Genomic DNA, 19,137 nt, shown 5'->3' on the forward strand with positions numbered 1-19,137 from the left:
TCAACTTTTGGTTTGTTCTTCAAACACGCAATCTACACGTTGCAATTCCTTGATGAGAGAGGCAATGTTCATTTTCTAGGGTGGTTTCAAACTTTCAAACAGAAACTTTGTATCGCATCACATTCCAACACATAAAGAGGCAAGTTCGACACTTTTATGCACATTAATCCAACATCAAGAATCAAACGAGTCCAGAAGGAATTTCTATATACAAACTGATAACCCACATGGATGCTATTTCCCCGTACATCTTACCATACATCTCTTCTTGCAGAGGACCATCAAATACCATTCAGAAATATAGCTGTCTGCACTGAGCAACTGAAGCCTCCGCCGGACAGTATGGGCATTTAAATGTACGCGTGCCGCTTTTTGACAGCTTCAAGATCGACTGCTTGCAGAGTACATGCAAACACGGCATCAACATAGGTGGATTCTCTTGGCTGCCTTGATCTCTACTCACAGGACAAACAAATATTGAATGGAACTGAAATTCCTTTCCCAAGTCCAAAGGTACTGGCAATTGTTTCATTGCCTGCCACTCCTGCTTCCTTGCAGCCATTACATTTGCCAGCTTTAAGAGAGTCGGCAACCCCTCAAAACCAGCAGCCATTGTCATACTCAACGGGCTATTATAAGACTGCCCCAAGAGGCTGCAGAACTGCCGTGTAAGATCCTCCATCGATTTCTCCCAATGGGTTGGGGATGTAATCTCAGAATATGGGGAGCTGTCCAGCCTTCCAGCATATATCAGGCAACCCATGAGCTTCACGACCTCATCCTTGTGAGGGGAGGGAGGGGAAGCAAAAGGAGAAAGGCAAGTCCTGGCATACTGAAGTGCACTGGCTAGATTTCCCTTTTGTAAAATCTCCAGAAACTGCAAACTATGAAGTTTAACCTCGAGATTCGAACCAATTTGATTCAGCTTCTCACGGTTAGCCGAGACCCAGTTCAGAGCAGGCTCAAGGTTCTTAACCTTCATAGCCTCAACTATCTGATGCAATTCCATGAACTGAGATTTTAAAATGGTTGATTCTGGTTCTCCAGCCTCATCTATTATGCCATCTCCCAGATTAAATGAACCTTCCCGATAAAAATGATTCGCAATCATCTGATTCACAATATGATGGTCAAAATCAACATATCTGTATGCTTTTGATATGTCGGAATTCAAAGACCTTTCAAGGAGTTTAGTGTACTTGCTAAGGCTTACAACTAGTTCCTTATGTGACCCTTCTAACTGGGGGATTGGGCCAATTCCATTGAGCTTGACTTTAAGGTCTGCAAGGACAGATCTATAATCAACAGGAGAAGTGGGATCATGAGCTGAAAGGATTTCTGTCAGTGTCTGTTCAATTTCATGACCAACTTGGTAGATTACGTCTTGGGATTTAGAACAACATAGCTTTTGCTTCTTAACGACACACTCAAATGCATCTTTGATGGTACTTAGCTCCATCTTCCTGTCCAAGTGGCAGGCTCCTGCAAGGCTGACAAAGGCAAAAGTTTCTTTGACTCCACAACACCACAAAATAAGCAACACAAATGTATTTTCTTGAATGCAATTATCAGAAGGCTGGAATTTTGTTTCTCCTCAGACGTAATTGTGCTAAAGGCAATTAACAAAATCTAAGAAAATGGAAAGTTGCGCCACTAATGAGAATAATTAAAAAATTCATTTGAGCAATAAAGATCAAAGAGGATAACTGAACCAAATTATAGAGAAAGGTAGGCAGATGACATTCTATGCCATAGTAGTGCAATTGTTTGTGAAAATTCCCACAGGAAAAAAATGCAAACCAAAAGGCACAAATGTTTATTATGAAATATATAAAGGTTAACTTGAGCTCAATCTTGGGCTCATCTAAAGCTTCCCAAAGTTTAGTTAGATTCCTGCACAGCTCCACCTGAGTTAGCTAGTCATCTTTACTACAGTAAATTGGTATTGCGGATAGAGATATACGGGTCCGAACCATACTTTAAAAATTTTGAATCCCATGACCCAAAATCAGACAAGGTTCTACACAGCATGCCAACCTATGTGAAAAATCATCCTAACTTCAGTTACGGACCACCACTAAATCCCATAGAAGAGTTTATTTTCAAGGCAATCATTTTCAAGGATCAAGCAAAGAAGGGAAGTGACCAAATGAAGGGGCAGGTATGATATTTGGACAAATAAAAGCACATAACACATCAAATTTAAACTTTGAATACACTATAGGAAGAACATATACAACAACATGATGCCAAGAGTGGAAATATTCTTACGAACAATATAACATCCATTAACAAAAATGCCTAAAACACCTTTGGTGCTTAAATTACTCAACTGATTAAACAGTCAAGTGAGGGCTGCATCTTGGCTTGCACAGAATCATACATGCAAAACGAGGCTTCTGAAGTTCATGAAGATAAATGCACACATGAAATGTCCCCACACCATCCATATCATACAAACACCAATTCAACATCTTCCATCACTCCGTTTTAAGCTCTCTTCTATGTATGCAAGACATATCCCAAGGCCAACAACTTGACAATGATGAATAAAGACGCCACAGATAGAAGAAGAAGATTCTATTAAGCTACTGCAAAGCAAAGTAACAACAACTACAAGGTAGGTATTCTCCCTACAGTTCACAAAAACCTCCAACAAAAAACACCACAGTGATATCACGGATTGCTTACAAGATGATAAAGTTAGCAACCAATATATAAAACTCTCTATTATCTTCATTAAATCAAGCGCTCGAGTGATATCACAAATTGCTTACAAAAAGATAAAGTAGGCAGCAAAAACACAAAACTCGCATTATCTTCAATAAATATTAGACACGATTTGCTGCCTTCAAGAAAAAAACACAAAAGAGAAACCTTAAGGAGAAGCAAGGAATACCTTTTCTTGCTCCTAATTGTATCAGTTGATCAATAAATTGTTCCAGTAACGAAAAAGAACGTATCAATAAAACGCAGCCCAATAATTCATCAAAGATCAATTTTGCACACCCTCATTGAAATTTTGAAACTTATAAAGACAGAGACAATGCCAAATTCAAGTTACACAGAAAGCAATTGCCAAATTACAATCCCACACTAAACCAAATTTCACTACTCATCCAATTAAGTCTACTACTAATTTTACTTTTCCAAAACACCGGGTAGCGAAAACACGTTACAATTTCACACTTTGTGAACGAAAAACTAAAAACAAAAATTAAAATCTCCACCCTCGAGCCTGATAATTACAACTGCTACTACTAATTTTAGACAACCCCAATCCTTGTTTGATTCGATAAGACAATAAACTGAATTAAAAAAAAAAAAAAAGACTTCGTTCAGCTAGTTTCGATTCAATCATGCCTTTACACAAAACATAAGATTTGGAATTTGATTTCACTTTTTTTTCCTACTATTTCTCGGCAACCAAACAGAAATTAAGAAATTGATATTTCACAAAAATTCAGTTAAAGTAAATGAAAATTTACCGAATTGGATCGAAATCGAGGGGGTAAATTCCTCGAAAAGAAGCTCTGGTTCGATGTTGGAGGATTGAGGAGAGAGAGAAGACAGAGAGAAGAACGCAAGCGTGCGAGTTTGGGAGAGAAATTTTGGTGGTACACGTGCGAGTGTGTTGGTCTGCTGAATTTGCCCTTGAGCTCTACGTATATCGCCTGTATCCTTTTCCTTACGTTTCTGGGAAGTTTGGAGGTCGAAGGGTTTTGTTTGTGTACGACTACCAATTCCACCAATGCGTTTTCCATAAAACAATTCCACCCATGCTAACTTTTGAAAAGATCCCTTCCTTCTAAGAAATCAAATCATCTGCATCCAAAGTGGGTGTGGTCTCTCTGGAACCCCAATAAACTTCTTATATATATATTAAATTTATGACAACAAAATTAACAAAAGTTAAGATAATGAATACGTGTCAGACACTTATTGAGGCTACAGAGAGGTCACACCTATTTTTGATGCAAAAGATTTGATCTCTCCTTCTAATCCATCAAGTTTGGAGATACGAACCATTAAATTTGATTCAACGACTAAAGTTATTATAAATTTTAAAGTGAGCCCGTTAGATCAAATTTCAATAGTCCGGATTCTCAAACTTGATAGATTAGAAGGAAAGGATATGTTTTTCCGCTAACTTTTTGACGACAATCTTTAAACCATTCTTTGCTATTGAGTTGTTTATATTTTTTGTGACTGTTTTTCAGTAAATATTTTGTCATTAAGATTTTTATTTAATGAAATTGAGAAAAAAAAAAACAGTAAAACTATTTTGATCTTTTCATCATTTTTCAGTTGACGTATAGAGTTTTGTTAATAGTTACTAGATTCTTGGATTCAGTGGAGGATGACCAAAGTGAATGGTCAGACTGCAACATCTATTTCTACCGTTTCAACATCTCCACCAGAGGCAATTGATCATTTTGACGTTGAAGACGAAGGTATTTCTAATGAACATTAATAAAATAAAATATGCTCCCAAAAAAAAGACATGATATTTTAGGAATAATACTTGACTACTCAAAGATGAGTAGGAATTCCTTCTCAAAATTTCTTAAAATCGTTCGTTGTTAATTTATAAAACTTCATGTTTACAATCAAAACCGTTCATATTATAAATCATCCTATAAAGATCACATCTGCAAAAAATTAATTAAAATTAAGATCGTTTAGTCATCAAACTGTTTAAAAAAAAGAAACGGTATTGGTAAAAACATTATGAACCGTCTATGTATTTGCTACAATAGATTAATTAAACGACCTTAGTTTTAATATATTTTTTTGTAGAGATGATCTTTACAATATGATTCATAGTATAAACGGTTCTGAACATAAGTACAAAACTTTGTGATTAAAATACTAAGAGTTTTGAGTAAGAGTTGTATTGTTCACATCTTAGGAGGGTGGTCAGCATACAATTTGAATTAAGGTTGTAAGCAAAATGCTCCCGAAAAAGAAAGAGGACATGTCTAAAAGTAGTGTTATCTAGGACTATAACACTGAAATTTCAATGAATTGTTACAAGAATTACATCAATTTCCCCTCAAAACTTTGGCTTTGGTGCCTACGATCTTGAACATTTGTTAACTACGTTGATTTGGGCAGATTTAATTGTCCCCCAAGAATATAAATCAATAAACACAAAGCCTCCAAATTACTTTCTATGCATGCAATGGCAAGCAGCAGCGTCAGTACGTGGAGCTCTAATATAATTGCAACTCGAGCTAGGACAAAAACAGCTACAAAGGGCTCCTTATCTCTGGGTTCGTTCCACCTTGGCTCGAACCTTTTCTTCCAACAAAGATGTATCTGTCTCGAGATCAAACATTCTGTTTAGAGCACGCATATTCTCTAGTATCTCACTCAAAGCACGATTGTCACTTCCATCACATCTGAGGTGTTCCATTGGACCATGAAGGAGTTTGTTCACTATTCCCATGCTAAGATCGTAAATAGCCTTTTTTTGCTTCTTAGAGATATCATCACCCATCTTTGACAAACACTTTTCAACCTCGGAAGCCCTGATCCTCTCAGCATAAGCTCTAAACTTCTTGATGGTAGGAACAGTCTCAAGAGAATCCTTCCAAGCTTCAAATTTATTTGATTCCTCGGTGATAATTGTCTGAGCTTCCATAGCCTTCCTTAGCCTATCCTCCTTGTGAGCAGCCACAACCTCTTTGAGGTCATCTACATTATATACAGTCGCAGCTTCAAGATCTGAGACGCATGGTTCCACATTCCTAGGGACAGATATGTCAATGAAAAGCCGATTTCCAAGTTCTGGACTCACAGAGGGAAGCGTCTGTACATGTTCTTTCAAGAATAATGGGGTTTCTGATGCAGTGCTAGTGAAAATGACATCCGCTTCAGCAGCACATGCTAGCATATCTGAGAGTGGCCTGTAGATTATTTCAACATCCTTTAACTCTTCGCGTAGGGCAGCCACTCTCTCCTCACTCCTATTAACAATCACCATTTTTGTGCACCCTTTTGCAACTAAATGTTTAATCACAAGTTTTCCCATCTTGCCCGCACCAATCACCAACACTCTGGCTGTAGCATAAGAAGGTTCTGGAAGCTTCATTAGGGCTAGCTCCACAGCAGCTGAACTGACAGAAACTGACCCTGAGGCAATGTTGGTCTCAGATCTAACTCGCTTCCCAACAGTGATTGCATGCTTGAACAGACCACTGATTTTCCTATCAAAACCTGGTACTCCCTGTCCAACTTTCACAACATGTTTGACTTGAGCAAGGATTTGACCTTCTCCTAGCACAAGAGAATCAAGCCCAGCAGCTACTTCAAATAGGTGCTGGGTGGCATCTTTGTTGTACAACAAAACCCGATGTTTACAAAGCTCAGAGACCGGAACACCACTGACCTGAAGAAAAAGGTAAATAATTAACCCATTTTAACATAATTTTGCCAATAAACTGAATGAAGGAAAATTGTTGAAAGAAGAACAAATAAGATTCGTACCCTTGACATCCATTCAGTCACTTCTTTAACCCCGCGGTGCTGAGAGAGAGCTACAACATATATTTCCATACGGTTACAAGTACTAAGCACAGCAGCTTCTTCTATGTGGTTCAAAGCACAGAGCTCGCCAATGGCTTGAGACCACTGCGCTTCAGGGATGGCAAGTTTCTCACGTATCTCAACTGGAGCAGTGTGAACATTCAGCCCTAGTACTGCAATGCTGCTCCTCTCTTTCGTATACCCTAACAGAAATTAAAAGATCCCCAAATTAAGTAGTGCCATCCATATCTTTGTAAGATAGATAACTACACACTCACTGTACAAAATGGAAAGTTGAGAGGAAATACAAATATTAACCCCGGATTTATCTGGCAGCTAGTTATATAGCTAGCAAATTTCATCACGATTACACCAAATATAACACAAAACAGATGACTACTCCCTGAAAGTACACACACGTGTACCACTAAAACTATAACCCATAAACCCCAGAAAGGGAAAAACTTTTGACAACATGGGAAAAATCAAAGAAAAATGGCGACTCTCTCGGACACCTCATGGTTTCCAAACTTCTGGGAAAACCAGATTTCGACATTGGGTATCTGAATGCTGGATTAAGGCCCGTAAACATGATCAATTAAGAACCCACTAGCCAAACCCCAAAAGAAAGCGGAAGAACAAGCACCCTGCATCTATAAAAGGATCTGAGACGCACCGCAATTCTCCTTAAACAAACAAGACAATCTAACCTGAGACCTCCCATGGACTCATCACCAAACATCCTTGGACTAGTAGGAACCAAGCACTTCCAACTATGCTAATTGTCAGATGAACACATAATTAGTGATTAAGAAAAATGATTTTAGTATTAGCAACCACCCTTCCAATTGAATAATACACTAAAATACCAAATCAAGGATTGAGCATATTATGCAAATCAAGTCATTTGACAAATTAAAATTGCTATGCAATTGGGAAGGCACGGTATATGCAAATGAGTAATTGAATGGAGATGAAGGACTCACTGTCAGCTGCGGAGGTTTTGAGGAGCTCGAGAGCCGAAGAGCTCAAAGACCTGGAACCGATGTTGACCGTCTGAACCGAATTCTCGGAGCCTATTTCACACCTAGGGTTCAAAGCGGGTCCTCCTCTGAGCGTTGTGGTTTGGAGAGGCCTGTACGGGATCCGGATTTGGGAATGCAAGGATGTAGAGAAAGAATAGGAGGTGGTGCGCTCCGCGCTGGGCCGTGGAAGAGAGGCCGCGAAGCCACTCGCAGCCGCCGCCATTGGAGAGAGAGAGATATTGGAGTTGAAGGTGGGTGATTAGATGAGCTGCGATGCGTATATGAAGAGAGAGAGAGAGAGAGAGAGAGAATGGTGGAAGGAATTATTCAAATGTTTTATTTTTATTGGGGATTTGGGATTTGGTGCGAAAGATGAAGAGTTTTGAGTCTGACCGACGACCAGAAGGGCGGAAGCCAATGTCAAAATTGAACAACACGTTTTGAATTTTGATGGCAGACCAAAACCGTCAAACCAAACCAAATCAAAGGGAAAAGGAGTGTGTTTGGCATTAGTACTTCGCCAACTCCATTAATTGACCACCGTCCATGCCTAAGACTACACCCCACCCTGATCTAAAAGCTAAAATACCCCACTTATTTCCCTCCCCACCCCCTTCCCTCCAAACACAACCCAACCTAACTCAAATTTTTGGGCTAAAAGCCGAATGCCAAACCAAGGCCAAATACCCTCCAAAATTTAGTCCACAAACGCGTGGACTCACCCAAAATTACCCCACTCGCGGCCCGTTCACTCGCCAACTTGCCCCACGTGGCCTGTGAGCCTTTAGCACCCGACAGGGGGGGCCACTGTCAAGGCTACTGTCGGCCACAACATAGAGCCCAACAACTCTTTTCTGCATCTAACGGTTGGCATTTTTGGACCGTTGGTTGATCCAACGATCCATATTCAAATTTTGTTATTTTAAAAAATGTTAGTTAAAATACATTGAATCCAATGGCTGAGATCGAATATAATCAAATTTAACGGTAAAAGAAAAGATCTAACGGCTCAAATTTAAATTAACGGCTAAAATAATTTAAAATTTTTATTTAACTCAAAATTCACCCAAAACTCTATAAATACCTATGTATTTGTTCAAACATCCACACAAAACACATTTTTCTCCTACAATTCTTCCAATTTTCCTTCTACAATTTCTTTCCATTTCCAAATTGTTCAACATGGCAAAAGAGCATATTAGAGGACGTAATTGGACCTGTGAGGAAGATGTTGCTTTATGCTTGGCATGGGTTTCTGTTAGCGAAGATGGTGCTAGTAGGCACGAATCAAAATAAAAAGGTTTTGGGAATAAAATCATTGAAAAGTTTCATGAAAACTATCAACAAAGCATAGCTTAGTGGAAGGGAAGCTTAGAGAGGGTCTTGGTTGGCATAGCTAGTGGAAAGAGGAGCGCCACAGAAATTGTGAGTTTTTTTCTTGATATTTTATTTGTCATCTACGTAATATTATTTTGCAATTAATTGTTTTTATGTATTTTTTGCATAGGTGACAAAGCAATGGAAATTTATAAGACAAGAGTAACACCAAAAAATCAAGTTTTTAAGTTGCAACATGCTTAGGATGTCCTCAAGGATTGTCCGAGGTGGGGAACTGATGCGGACCAACAATGGGGAAGATTATTTCAACGTGAAGCCGCACCGACAAATGTTGGAGATGAAGGTGTCAATGAAGGTGTTGATGAAAGGACCCCAACTCCTTCTTTTGCAAGGCCCTCGGGAAGAGATAAGCGAAAGGAAGCAAAGAGAAAAGGGAAGTCCCAAGATCCGATAAGTGGACACATTGCTACCGGAATTGCAAGATTGAGCGAAACCCATAGCGCTTGCCAAGAAGAAGCGGCCCGAATGCATTTGCAAATGAAGGAAGAAGGGGATAGGGAGCAAGATGGGTTTGAAATTAATTTCATGATGGAGGACCTCAACAAATACACTCCAGAGAAGAAGAAGTTCTTACGTGGTAAGCAAAAGGAAATTTTGCGAAAGTATGCCACAAGAAGTATATTTCAAGATGATGAATCATCTCAACCCTATATCCCAAGTCCACCACCAAGTCCATCACCAAGTCAAGATGGTGGATATCATTATTGAGTATATGTAGTGTATGAATTATTGATTGTATTAAGTTTATGTGGTTTATTAGTTGTCGTTTGTATTAAGTTTATGTACTTTATTAATTGTCGTGTGTATTAAATTTATGGCTTATTAATTATTGTTTATATTAATCTATATGCCTTCAATAATTATTGTACTTATTATTCCACACTTTGATGTAGAATAGATGCCTTCAATAATTCAACCTTCATTCAATAATTTATCCAACGTACTAGACAAAATACTTTGCACAAGAAGACACTTAAATTTATTACTAGAAAAATACCAACATAGTACACTTAAAATTGTTACATAAATGCTCAACCAACATTATCAACGTTCACCTTCTAGGCGCCATACATGCTCAACCAAATCTATGCGGAGTGTGTCATGACCTTGAGGAGCTTGAATTCTATTTAAACTGTCTCATATACTCACTCAATGTGACCAAATCCTGTCGGGTCTCATATGTGGTTGCAGCAAGATAGTCAACATCTCTTGCAATAGCTCTCGCATGTATAGGTTGGTCATCATCCACATCTTTGTCTGAATCTTCTTCAATTTTGATGTACTCATCTTCCACAATCATGTTGTGCAAAATTATGCACGTCATCATGATTGAATGGAGGTCTTCAATATGCCAAAGTCATGCAGGCCCTCTAACAATGGCCCATTGAGCTTGTAAAATCCCGAACGCTTTTTCCACATCTTTCCTGTAAGACTCTTGCCGCTGCGAAAATAATTTCTTCTTTGCACTATCAGGATGAGAAAAACTTTTGACAAAGGTAGACCAATTAGGATAAATATCATTAGTTAGGCAGTAACCTAGCTCATACCTATTACCATTTACCTTGTACCAAAATTCTGGTGCCCATCCATTGACAACATCATCGAATAGAGGAGAAGACCAAAGAACGTTGATATCATTGTTTGATCTAGGAGCGCCGAAGAATGCATGCCAAATCCATGTGTCATAAGACGCCACAGCCTCGAGCACGATGGTTGGCTTATTATGATGGCCTTCGAATTGGCCAGCCCAAGCAGTAGGACAATTCTTCCATTCCCAATGCATACAATCGAGACTTCCTATCATGCTAAGGAAGCCACTTTTGTCTACCTTGTGTAGAAGCCTCTTCAAACGATTTGGCTTGTGGAGGTATGTGGCTCCATATATAGCTTAAATTGCTCCACAGAAGCGTTTCAGGTTCTCAACAGCAATAGTCTCCGCAAGTCGGCAATACTCGTTAGTTGAGTCTGCAGAGCACCCAGTTAGCTAGCATCCGAAATGTAGATATGAGCTTCTAATGAGGTGATAGACTTTGTTGGCCTACGACATCTATCTTCCTTGCAAAGTAGCGGTCATGATTGACAACTATGTTCAAGATGCTTTTAAAAAACTCTATCCTCATCCGAAAACTGCCTCCGAAAATCATGAGCAGGAAATCTCGGACGCTCAATGAAAGAATCTTTCATCATTCGGTCATGGCACTCTTTTCTATCACGCTGCACAAATGAACGCCACGTGACAAAACCACGATAACTAGATTTGGCATGGTGCTCATATTGCATAAGCAAGTTTGCAAGTTCATTTATGCATCCTCAATGTCAAGGTTTGCTTGGTATTGTGCCATCTGCATTGCCCTATTACACCTTCTTCTATCACTCGTTGATGAGATATTGAGGATTTTTAGGAAACAAAAACACTTTGAAAGTTGAAAGATTGGTGAATATAGAGGATGATTGAAGGTTGAAAGATTGTGTGATCAACTGATATTGAACCTGTGTTTATATAGAAGATGATTGATGAAAGTCGAAAGATTGGTGAAAGTTGAAAGTTTGGTGAAAGTTAAAGGCTTGCTTTGTGGAAAGATTTAATGATTTTTCAATATTTATCAGAATTTAAATATTTTTAGATTAAAATGTTCATAAAATTAATTTACAATAGTCTACATAATTTTTTTTTTTTTTTAAATTAGCCTAAGTTCATTCTTTAATAATCCCCGACTAAAATTTTAGGCCAAAATGATGGGAGCAGAAAAACTGTTTCTAGGCTAAAAACTAAATTTTCTTCGCTAAAAAATTTAGTTTTAGCCCAGGGTTGGAGATGGTTTAAGGATTAGTTTAGAAGTCTTATATTTTTTAAAAACAAAAAAAATCAAATTTTAAAATAAAATAAAGTAGTTGAGCATTTGATAAAATATATTTTTTAAAATATTGTGAGAAAGGTTTTCAAAAATGCTTGTCGTACCAAAGGCGTATCTAAGTGAGGCCTAGACGGGGGCTTAGGCCCTTTTTTTAATTCTAATTAAATTTATGATTAAGTACCTAAAACTTCCAACCTTTTAGTGTTATTTCAAAATATTTTCAACCTTTTTAAACATTTCAAATAAGTAATCAACTTATAAAATGTTATATCCGTTAAGCCCCGATTAAATTTCTGTTAAATTAACTAGGGCTCACTTTGGCTCCAATCAATATAAGGTCGTGGAAGCATAGCCTCCACCAACTAACGATCAGCACCACCCCCACCATACCATCACCTCCAAACTCAACGCACAATCACTAACTCCACCCTACAACTCAAGCCACCAACATCGAGAAGAAGGTCATGGAGGTTATTGAAATGGTATAGACTACATTGATGCGACCATCACCATCTTCATCTCTCACAAAGAAGAACTGAAAGCTTTATGAGCCAAGAATTGGCGAATGAAGAAATCATAAGTAGAAACAAGCTCTTCGGTTCAATTCAATACTCATTTGATCATTGGGTTCTATATTATATAATTTGTTTTCGAAATTCATATTTGAAGGCAACTAATATTACTGCTAACCATGATATACCCAATTTGGTGGGTTTTGAATATAAAGGTTGGTATGAGAATGAGGTTTTTGTGGTTGTAGGTTAAGCTTGGAAGTGGCGGAGGCTTGATAATTTGGCACGATTGTAGTCGATGCTTCGAATCATTTTTTCATCCTTTACGGAAAAAAATGCGTTGGAGATGTGCCAAGAAGGGACATTTGGCAGCATCTGCAAGATCTAACACTTATTGCGAGTCTTGCAAGGCTCTATTACTTGTTAAGGATTCCGAAAATGCCCCAGGCGACTACGATGCCAAAGAAGGTTCTATAACCTAAACAGCCGGGGACAATCATCATTTGGTTCACGAAGAAGTTAGTCATTTTAAGTAAAGCAATAAAAGTTCCAGATCTTACAGTAGGGAATTCTAACCCCAATACACCTCGAGTATGAGGTGAATCTACTGGCAATTCTCGTTTTCAAACTCAAAGTGGTTATACTAGTTTTGTGCCCATTATGTCACAGATGTAACACTCGTCACTATGACGAGCGTTAGCAATGGAACAAAAGATGTTAAACATGTGGCCAGATTAGACATAAGGCCAACTAGTTTCCTCGAAATCAGCATACCCAACTCCCAAGATCAGTACCCTAGCAACATAATCTACACATGGGAACTGGCTCATACCAGCAACTAGGATACAAAGATGCCTTCCATTATTAGGGCAATACAAACACATTATCAAATAGGTGTTTACCAGTACCAGATTGATGTGCCACCATACTAAGGAGGTTATCCAACCATTCTAGGGTGGTAATGCACAGTGGTATGGTGGTGTTAATATCAAAATCATGTTATAACGTTCAACTGTGGCGACATGGTAGGCAAGAAATTCAGACAAATTAGGGACAAGGCAATCAAGGTATAGCCAATCAAAATCAAGGGAATCAGGGATGCCATGTAGACGGTTAGCAGACTCATGGCCATGTCAACAAAATCACTATGTATGACGCACAAAAATAACCCTGGCTTGAATGTTCTACGCTATTTTGCTAAAGTCTTAATTGATTTAGGTGTCAAGCACTTGGTTATACCTCACTCGTTTTCTTAAAAGACTTAACCATACTTTATTCTTTTTGGGTATGATTTGGAATCTCAATGCCTAGATGTGAAGTTTGTTATGTACAAGGGGAGTACCAAGGATGTCCCATCCATGTCGAGGAAGAAGTGATGCTAGCTAAACTTATACCTTTGGACATCGGGGACTTTGATGTTATCTTGGGTATGGATTGGCTGCGTCATATTAGGCTTGCGAAGTTTCTAGAAAGTAACTACTTTCTGATGATAATTCACTAATTATTGGTGATTCTGACATCTACCTAGTGAATGTTGGAATTTAATTTCCTATATTTATATAAATATCCATCCTGCCTAGGGTGAGAATATTCTTACCCTGGTTCAAGTTCAATCCCTGTCCATCCTCTAATAGATAACCTACTAACACTATAGTTTGTAAAAAAAGAAACATTTGATCAATGAACCAAAGAAATGCTTGAATATAAGTTCACTTTCTTTTGTAATTTAGGTAACCTTCTGTGCATTTAGACAAATTATGTTACTCCACTAAGTTTGCCTAACAATTTGCTTTTTCTACATTTGGACAAATTATGTTACTCCTAGGGGTGGGCAAACGGGTCATGGACCGACGGGTCGAGGCGGATCCATGGGGTTCGGGGCAGGTCCAAAAATTATAAATACAAAATGGGGCGGGGTGGGTCCAGGTAAATAATGGGGTGGAGCGGTTCTAGAAATTGGAGAAAACAGACCTTGGCTTGGACCATTGATTTTCTATCTTGATTAAATCTCCATTATTTATCACTCTGTCTCTCTCTTATTCGTGTTCATCCATCCGTTCACCATCGTTTGTCTCTTCGCGGTAGTCGTGACTTCGTGCTCTTTGATCTGTTCACTGTCTTCAGTCCTTGCCTCACATAACTCGAAACTCAAGGTCCTTTTCACAACTCAAGGGTCACAATTCGAACGCGAATCGAATACCCTAGAAAACCCCAACTCAAAGCTTCCAAAACCTCAACCCAGCCAAGAATCCTTATGTGCCCACCCTAATAGCCGCCGTTTCCCTTTTCCAAGCCGCCAGTGAGTATCTTTCCAATTTCATTTCATTCGATTTCCAATTTAAACTATAAATCCTCAAATTTTCATTACGGGCCAAATTTAGGGGCTAGGGTTCTTCTTTGTTTCTATGAACGACTCTTCTTCGAGCATACTCTGGTTAAAACGACGACGAATCAAACGAGCCAGAGAAGCAGAGTTGTTGGAGATTAAGGACCCGTAAGAACTGACTCATTTGAAAAGGGTCGGGTTAGGTCCGGTTTCATTTTCTAAAATAATAAAACCCGCCCCGTTTCATTTATAAACGGGTCAGGGCTAGTCATTTTAATTTTCGACCCGACCCGGTAGGGGTGGGCATAAAAACCGCAAAACCGCATTGAACCGTAAGAAAAAAAACCGAAAAAAACCGTGTTGATCGGAAAAGTCAACTTTGAGTGAAAAACCGAACCGAACCGTTCAAACCGGTTCCGGTTCCGGTTTCGAATGACCAAGAACCAGCTGAACCGAACCGAACCGTTTTATTAATAATAAATAAATAAATTATATATACACACACATGTCATGGTATAATAGGTTGAAAAATTGTGTACAGGAGCTACTACTTCTTGCTTGCTCTCTGAAGTCTAAAAACCTGCAATTTGCTTCATCATTTTTTTGTTTGTTGACTGATTTACCAGTGCATATGTATTTTAGTTGTCTCTTTTTGTTGACTTGGTGCCACTACCAAAGACATTTGCATTAAAAAAGATGTGTTGTATGCAACTTTATGTAATCAGTTTTAGAAGATGTATTTGAATGCATAATGATTTGGTGTTCAAATAATTTATTATTAGGAACCGTAAAGTTCTAGTAATAAATTTAAGTGGAACCGCACCGAATCGAACCGTTAATATATTTCGGTTTCGGTTCCAATTTAGGGGTGGAACCGCACCATGCCCACCCCTACGGCCCGGTCCTTGCCCACCCTTAGTCACTCAACTAAGTTTTGCCTAACAATTTGTTTACTTCCTATTTTCATTACTGACACCACATGACATAAACTCAAAAGTTGTTTTTTTTTTGAACAAACGGTTTCATTTACGCTAAGAGGGAGAATGTGATCTTAGCTTCATAATGAGCTACCAATAATGTGATTCAACTTTGCCTTTAGTGATAATCGAACCTAAGATCTCTCACCTACAAGTGAAGAGAAATATCACTAAGCAGTAGTAATAAGTGACATAAGTAGTTGTACTTATATATATTAAATTATATTTTGTAAATTACATGATATAATAATTGATGGTTGAATTCTTGTTTAAATCATTCAAAAAGGTGCAAGTGGCCCTTTACCACAGTAGTGGAAATGTGTTATGCCCTTGCATGACAGTGGGTTCGAACCCCGTCAATAGTTAATTTAACATTTAACTTACTAACGCTATCGTTTTATTCAAAAAAAAAAAAAATCATTAAAGAAGGTATCCAATCACCTACAAAATATAGTTTAAAAACATAATCGTCCTAGTAATTTTCATTCATAAAACATAAAGATTTTGTTTGGTTAGAAATTAAATAGAAAGATTGAAAATTTGAAATTGCTTCAACAAAAAAGAAAAATGATAAAAGATGTCTCCCAAAAAGGCAGGGTGCATATTCTATTGCAGTTGAACGAGTCCTATCTTGAAATGGGCTTGCACATTCTGAGGTCATCTTCCCCTTCTTCCTCCAAGACCATAATCTTCAACCCCACCACCATCACACCCACTCTCTCCAACCTCCTCCGCCCTCCAAGCCCTAAACCGGCTTCTGTCTTCCTAACCCATTTCACAACTTTACCTCCAAAACCCATCGCAAGCGTTCTACCCGCTGCTGGGTTTGCTGGGTCTTTGCACCGCAGCAAGCGGAGCTTTCGTGGCGGGGTAGTTTTAGCCATGGCTGCACCTGGGTCGGCTCAGAAGTCTGAGGAAGAGTGGCGGACCGTGCTCTCTCCCGAGCAGTTTCGGATTCTGAGGCAGAAAGGCACAGAGTAAGGCATTTTTGCAATTGTTAGTTTAGTTGCTTGATTATTTTGATTTGGATTTGCAGTTTTGTTGCATTAATGTATAAATTAGAGAAAGAATTAGCTGTTTTGAAGCATGTTTTGATTTATTTTGTTTATTTAGTTGATTTATTTTTGTGGATGTGTGGCCACCCGAGAAATAATAAGATTAGAAATGAGGGTATCTGAAGTAAAGTAGGAGTAGCTGAAATTGAAGGAAACATGAGAGAAAATCGGTTATGGTGGTTTGGATATGTGAAACGAAGGCGTACTGATGCATCGGTTGGAAGATGCAATTACGGGATAGAGGTTCAGGGCCCAAGGGGTAGAGAAATACCTAGGAAGACTTTGGAAGAAACTCTAAAAAAAAAAGACTTAGAGTACTTGGATTTAACGGAAGAAGTAACAGACGACCAGAGTGCAATGGCGTTTTAGGATTCATTTAGCCGACTCCACTTAATGGGAAAAGGCTTTGTTGTTGTTGTATTTAGTTGATTTATTTTTGTCTAGTATAGCAGAGATAGCTGTTTTTCACTAAATGAGGGAGTTTCCGTTTTTTGTCTAAATATAAGTGGCAAAACAAGCGTCATTAGGGTTGTTTTTACTCTGTCATCTAAAGTATTCTGCTTATAAACATTGGCATGTTGATTGCCATGACTGCCACTTGCTCGAGGAAAGTGATGTTAAAATGTTAATATGATATGAGTAGTATCCAAAAACCAAATAGTTCAGATTCTGTACTGAAATTGGCAGACTTACATGGATTGTCCCGAACAGAGAAAAAAAGAGGTCCATGTTCATACTGTGTGACTATGAGACTAAACTTGAATGTCATCCTAATCCTATAGGTGTTTCTCTCTTTGGGACCGACTACTATAGAAGGAAGACCTGAAACATTAAGCATTATACAAGTGGAGTTGAAATAGGGGATGCTGCTTTACATTGCAACGGTTACATCTTACACTTTTAGAGAGATTTCAAGTATTAATCTGTGAGCAAATAGACATTTGGTAAAACAGGAAATGTGATATGTAGTCTCTTACACGTAGAAAGTGTCGTTAATATCTGTTATTTGTATTTCATTTCTTTGCTAATTTCAACAGGACCCTTAGATTCATTCTAATTACTGAAACTGTGTGCGAGGAACTTGAGGGACTTATTTATTTCTCCTACTTCCAGTTAAAACAAAAAATGAAATGCATGATAGGCTTCAATTGAAATCGCTGTTGCAAGATCTTCAGAAATAAAATGGATTGCTGCATTGAACATCTAAATTAATCTACGTTCGAACTTTCATTACAAAAGTGTAATGTAACATTATAACATGCTTAATACTTTATGATGATTTGCAAATACAAGAATGAAGGCTAACTTGTGCTCTGGAAATTATTTGGTGCTATAAAGGTATCCGGGCACAGGAGAATATGACAAGTTCTTTGAGGAGGGAATCTATAACTGTGCAGGATGCGGGACTCCTCTCTACAGATCCACAACCAAATTTAATTCTGGTTGTGGCTGGCCAGCTTTTTACGAGGGTCTTCCTGGGGCCATAAATTTTAACGTGAGTAATCTTCCTTGTGGTAGTCCTTATTTTTTGGTTTTTTCATCTTAATTTAATTGGAGCTATCAGTTTTATTATTAATGAAAATCTTATGCTTTCAGCCAGACCCAGATGGAATGAGGACTGAAATTACATGTGCGGCTTGTGGTGGACACCTGGGTCATGTATTCAAAGGAGAAGGTTTTCGAACACCCACAGATGAACGCCATTGCGTTAATAGTATTTCACTCAAATTTGCACCTCCCACTTCTAATCCATCTCAGTGAAGCGTTTGTTCCTCCCAGTTCTAATTCATCTCAGTGAATCCCTTTGCATATTACATATCAATATCGTAAGTTACTATCAATAAAGTGGTTGTCATGTAAGGAATAAGGATTGATGGTAAAACCTTTTGTGCTAATGCTATCGTTCTTCTTTTTGTATGCTTCAACTAACACATAATTTCGCCAAATGGGTTTTCTTTTGCTTCCATTCCTCCAGCCATCCCAGATTATGTTCTGTCTGAGTTCTGATGTATAGTCACCTTGGTTTAACGGAAGATTTGTGTAAAAGGATAACATGGTTTTGTTCGTTTGTCGTAGGGAAACCCTTATATGATGTCTATTGAGTAAAAGAAAATCTTGCGTCCGTCCTCATTGTAAAGACTTCAGCTGCTGGTGAGGTTTATTACTGTGAGAGGGTTGCAGGAATATACATCCTTTCTGTGTGTGAATTTCTTTACAATAGTACGGTTTAATGGTTACGTGCGGTAGAGCTTGAAAGGATTTTGTAGAAAGACAACCTTCGGAATCAGGGTACACAATAATGCAATTTGATCTGATAAGACATTAGCCCGTTAAGGTTTGATTACAACTAAGACATGGATTAAGGACAGCGCAGCAGAGCGAGCTTCTATATTTTACCATGAATGCCGACGGTTTCGTCAAGTTTCTAATTTGTTGCTGCATAACTGAGGATGATGCC

At 38.4% G+C, this 19,137-nt stretch overlaps 3 protein-coding genes across 3 annotated transcripts; 1 reads left to right on the forward strand and 2 right to left on the reverse strand.

Moving 5' to 3' along the window:
* Window positions 1-92: 92 nt before the first annotated feature.
* Window positions 93-3,838, reverse strand: LOC103957840 (protein RMD5 homolog). The gene is made up of 2 exons (XM_009370060.3): window positions 3,489-3,838; window positions 93-1,490 (listed from the first exon to the last, which is right to left on the reverse strand). Exon 2 carries the CDS (start codon window positions 1,457-1,459, stop codon window positions 293-295), a length of 1,167 nt encoding a protein of 388 aa, XP_009368335.2. The 5' UTR covers window positions 1,460-1,490; window positions 3,489-3,838; the 3' UTR covers window positions 93-292.
* Window positions 3,839-4,979: 1,141 nt separating this feature from the next.
* Window positions 4,980-7,975, reverse strand: LOC103957838 (glutamyl-tRNA reductase 1, chloroplastic). The gene is made up of 3 exons (XM_009370058.3): window positions 7,518-7,975; window positions 6,493-6,734; window positions 4,980-6,394 (listed from the first exon to the last, which is right to left on the reverse strand). The coding sequence occupies exons 1-3, from the start codon at window positions 7,777-7,779 to the stop codon at window positions 5,267-5,269; spliced, it is 1,632 nt and encodes a 543-aa protein (XP_009368333.2). The 5' UTR covers window positions 7,780-7,975; the 3' UTR covers window positions 4,980-5,266.
* Window positions 7,976-16,176: 8,201 nt separating this feature from the next.
* Window positions 16,177-18,596, forward strand: LOC103957837 (peptide methionine sulfoxide reductase B5). Its single transcript, XM_009370057.3, has 3 exons — window positions 16,177-16,601; window positions 18,018-18,174; window positions 18,276-18,596. Exons 1-3 carry the CDS (start codon window positions 16,192-16,194, stop codon window positions 18,438-18,440), a joined length of 732 nt encoding a protein of 243 aa, XP_009368332.2. The 5' UTR covers window positions 16,177-16,191; the 3' UTR covers window positions 18,441-18,596.
* The last annotated feature ends 541 nt before the right edge of the window (window positions 18,597-19,137 follow it).

Source organism: the organism of the source record quoted next, unplaced genomic scaffold (assembly GCF_019419815.1).
Source record: "Pyrus x bretschneideri cultivar Hongxiangsu unplaced genomic scaffold, Pyrus_bretschneideri_v1 Contig16, whole genome shotgun sequence".
Classification (NCBI taxonomy): domain Eukaryota; kingdom Viridiplantae; phylum Streptophyta; class Magnoliopsida; order Rosales; family Rosaceae; genus Pyrus; species Pyrus x bretschneideri.

What these genes read in the sequence shown, in the direction of transcription:
- LOC103957837 (XM_009370057.3), top strand. Translation starts at nt 16,192, where the DNA reads ATGATAAAAGATGTCTCCCAAAAAGGCAGGGTGCATATTCTATTGCAG. An exon ending in CTGAGGCAGAAAGGCACAGA is followed by an intron (nt 16,602 to 18,017) that starts GTAAGGCATTTT and finishes GGTGCTATAAAG; the next exon opens with GTATCCGGGCACAGGAGAAT. An exon ending in CTGGGGCCATAAATTTTAAC is followed by an intron (nt 18,175 to 18,275) that starts GTGAGTAATCTT and finishes TTATGCTTTCAG; the next exon opens with CCAGACCCAGATGGAATGAG.
- LOC103957838 (XM_009370058.3), bottom strand. Translation starts at nt 7,779, where the DNA reads ATGGCGGCGGCTGCGAGTGGCTTCGCGGCCTCTCTTCCACGGCCCAGC. An exon ending in CAAAACCTCCGCAGCTGACA is followed by an intron (nt 6,735 to 7,517) that starts GTGAGTCCTTCA and finishes AATTTCTGTTAG; the next exon opens with GGTATACGAAAGAGAGGAGC. An exon ending in TGACTGAATGGATGTCAAGG is followed by an intron (nt 6,395 to 6,492) that starts GTACGAATCTTA and finishes CTTTTTCTTCAG; the next exon opens with GTCAGTGGTGTTCCGGTCTC.
- LOC103957840 (XM_009370060.3), bottom strand. Translation starts at nt 1,459, where the DNA reads ATGGAGCTAAGTACCATCAAAGATGCATTTGAGTGTGTCGTTAAGAAG.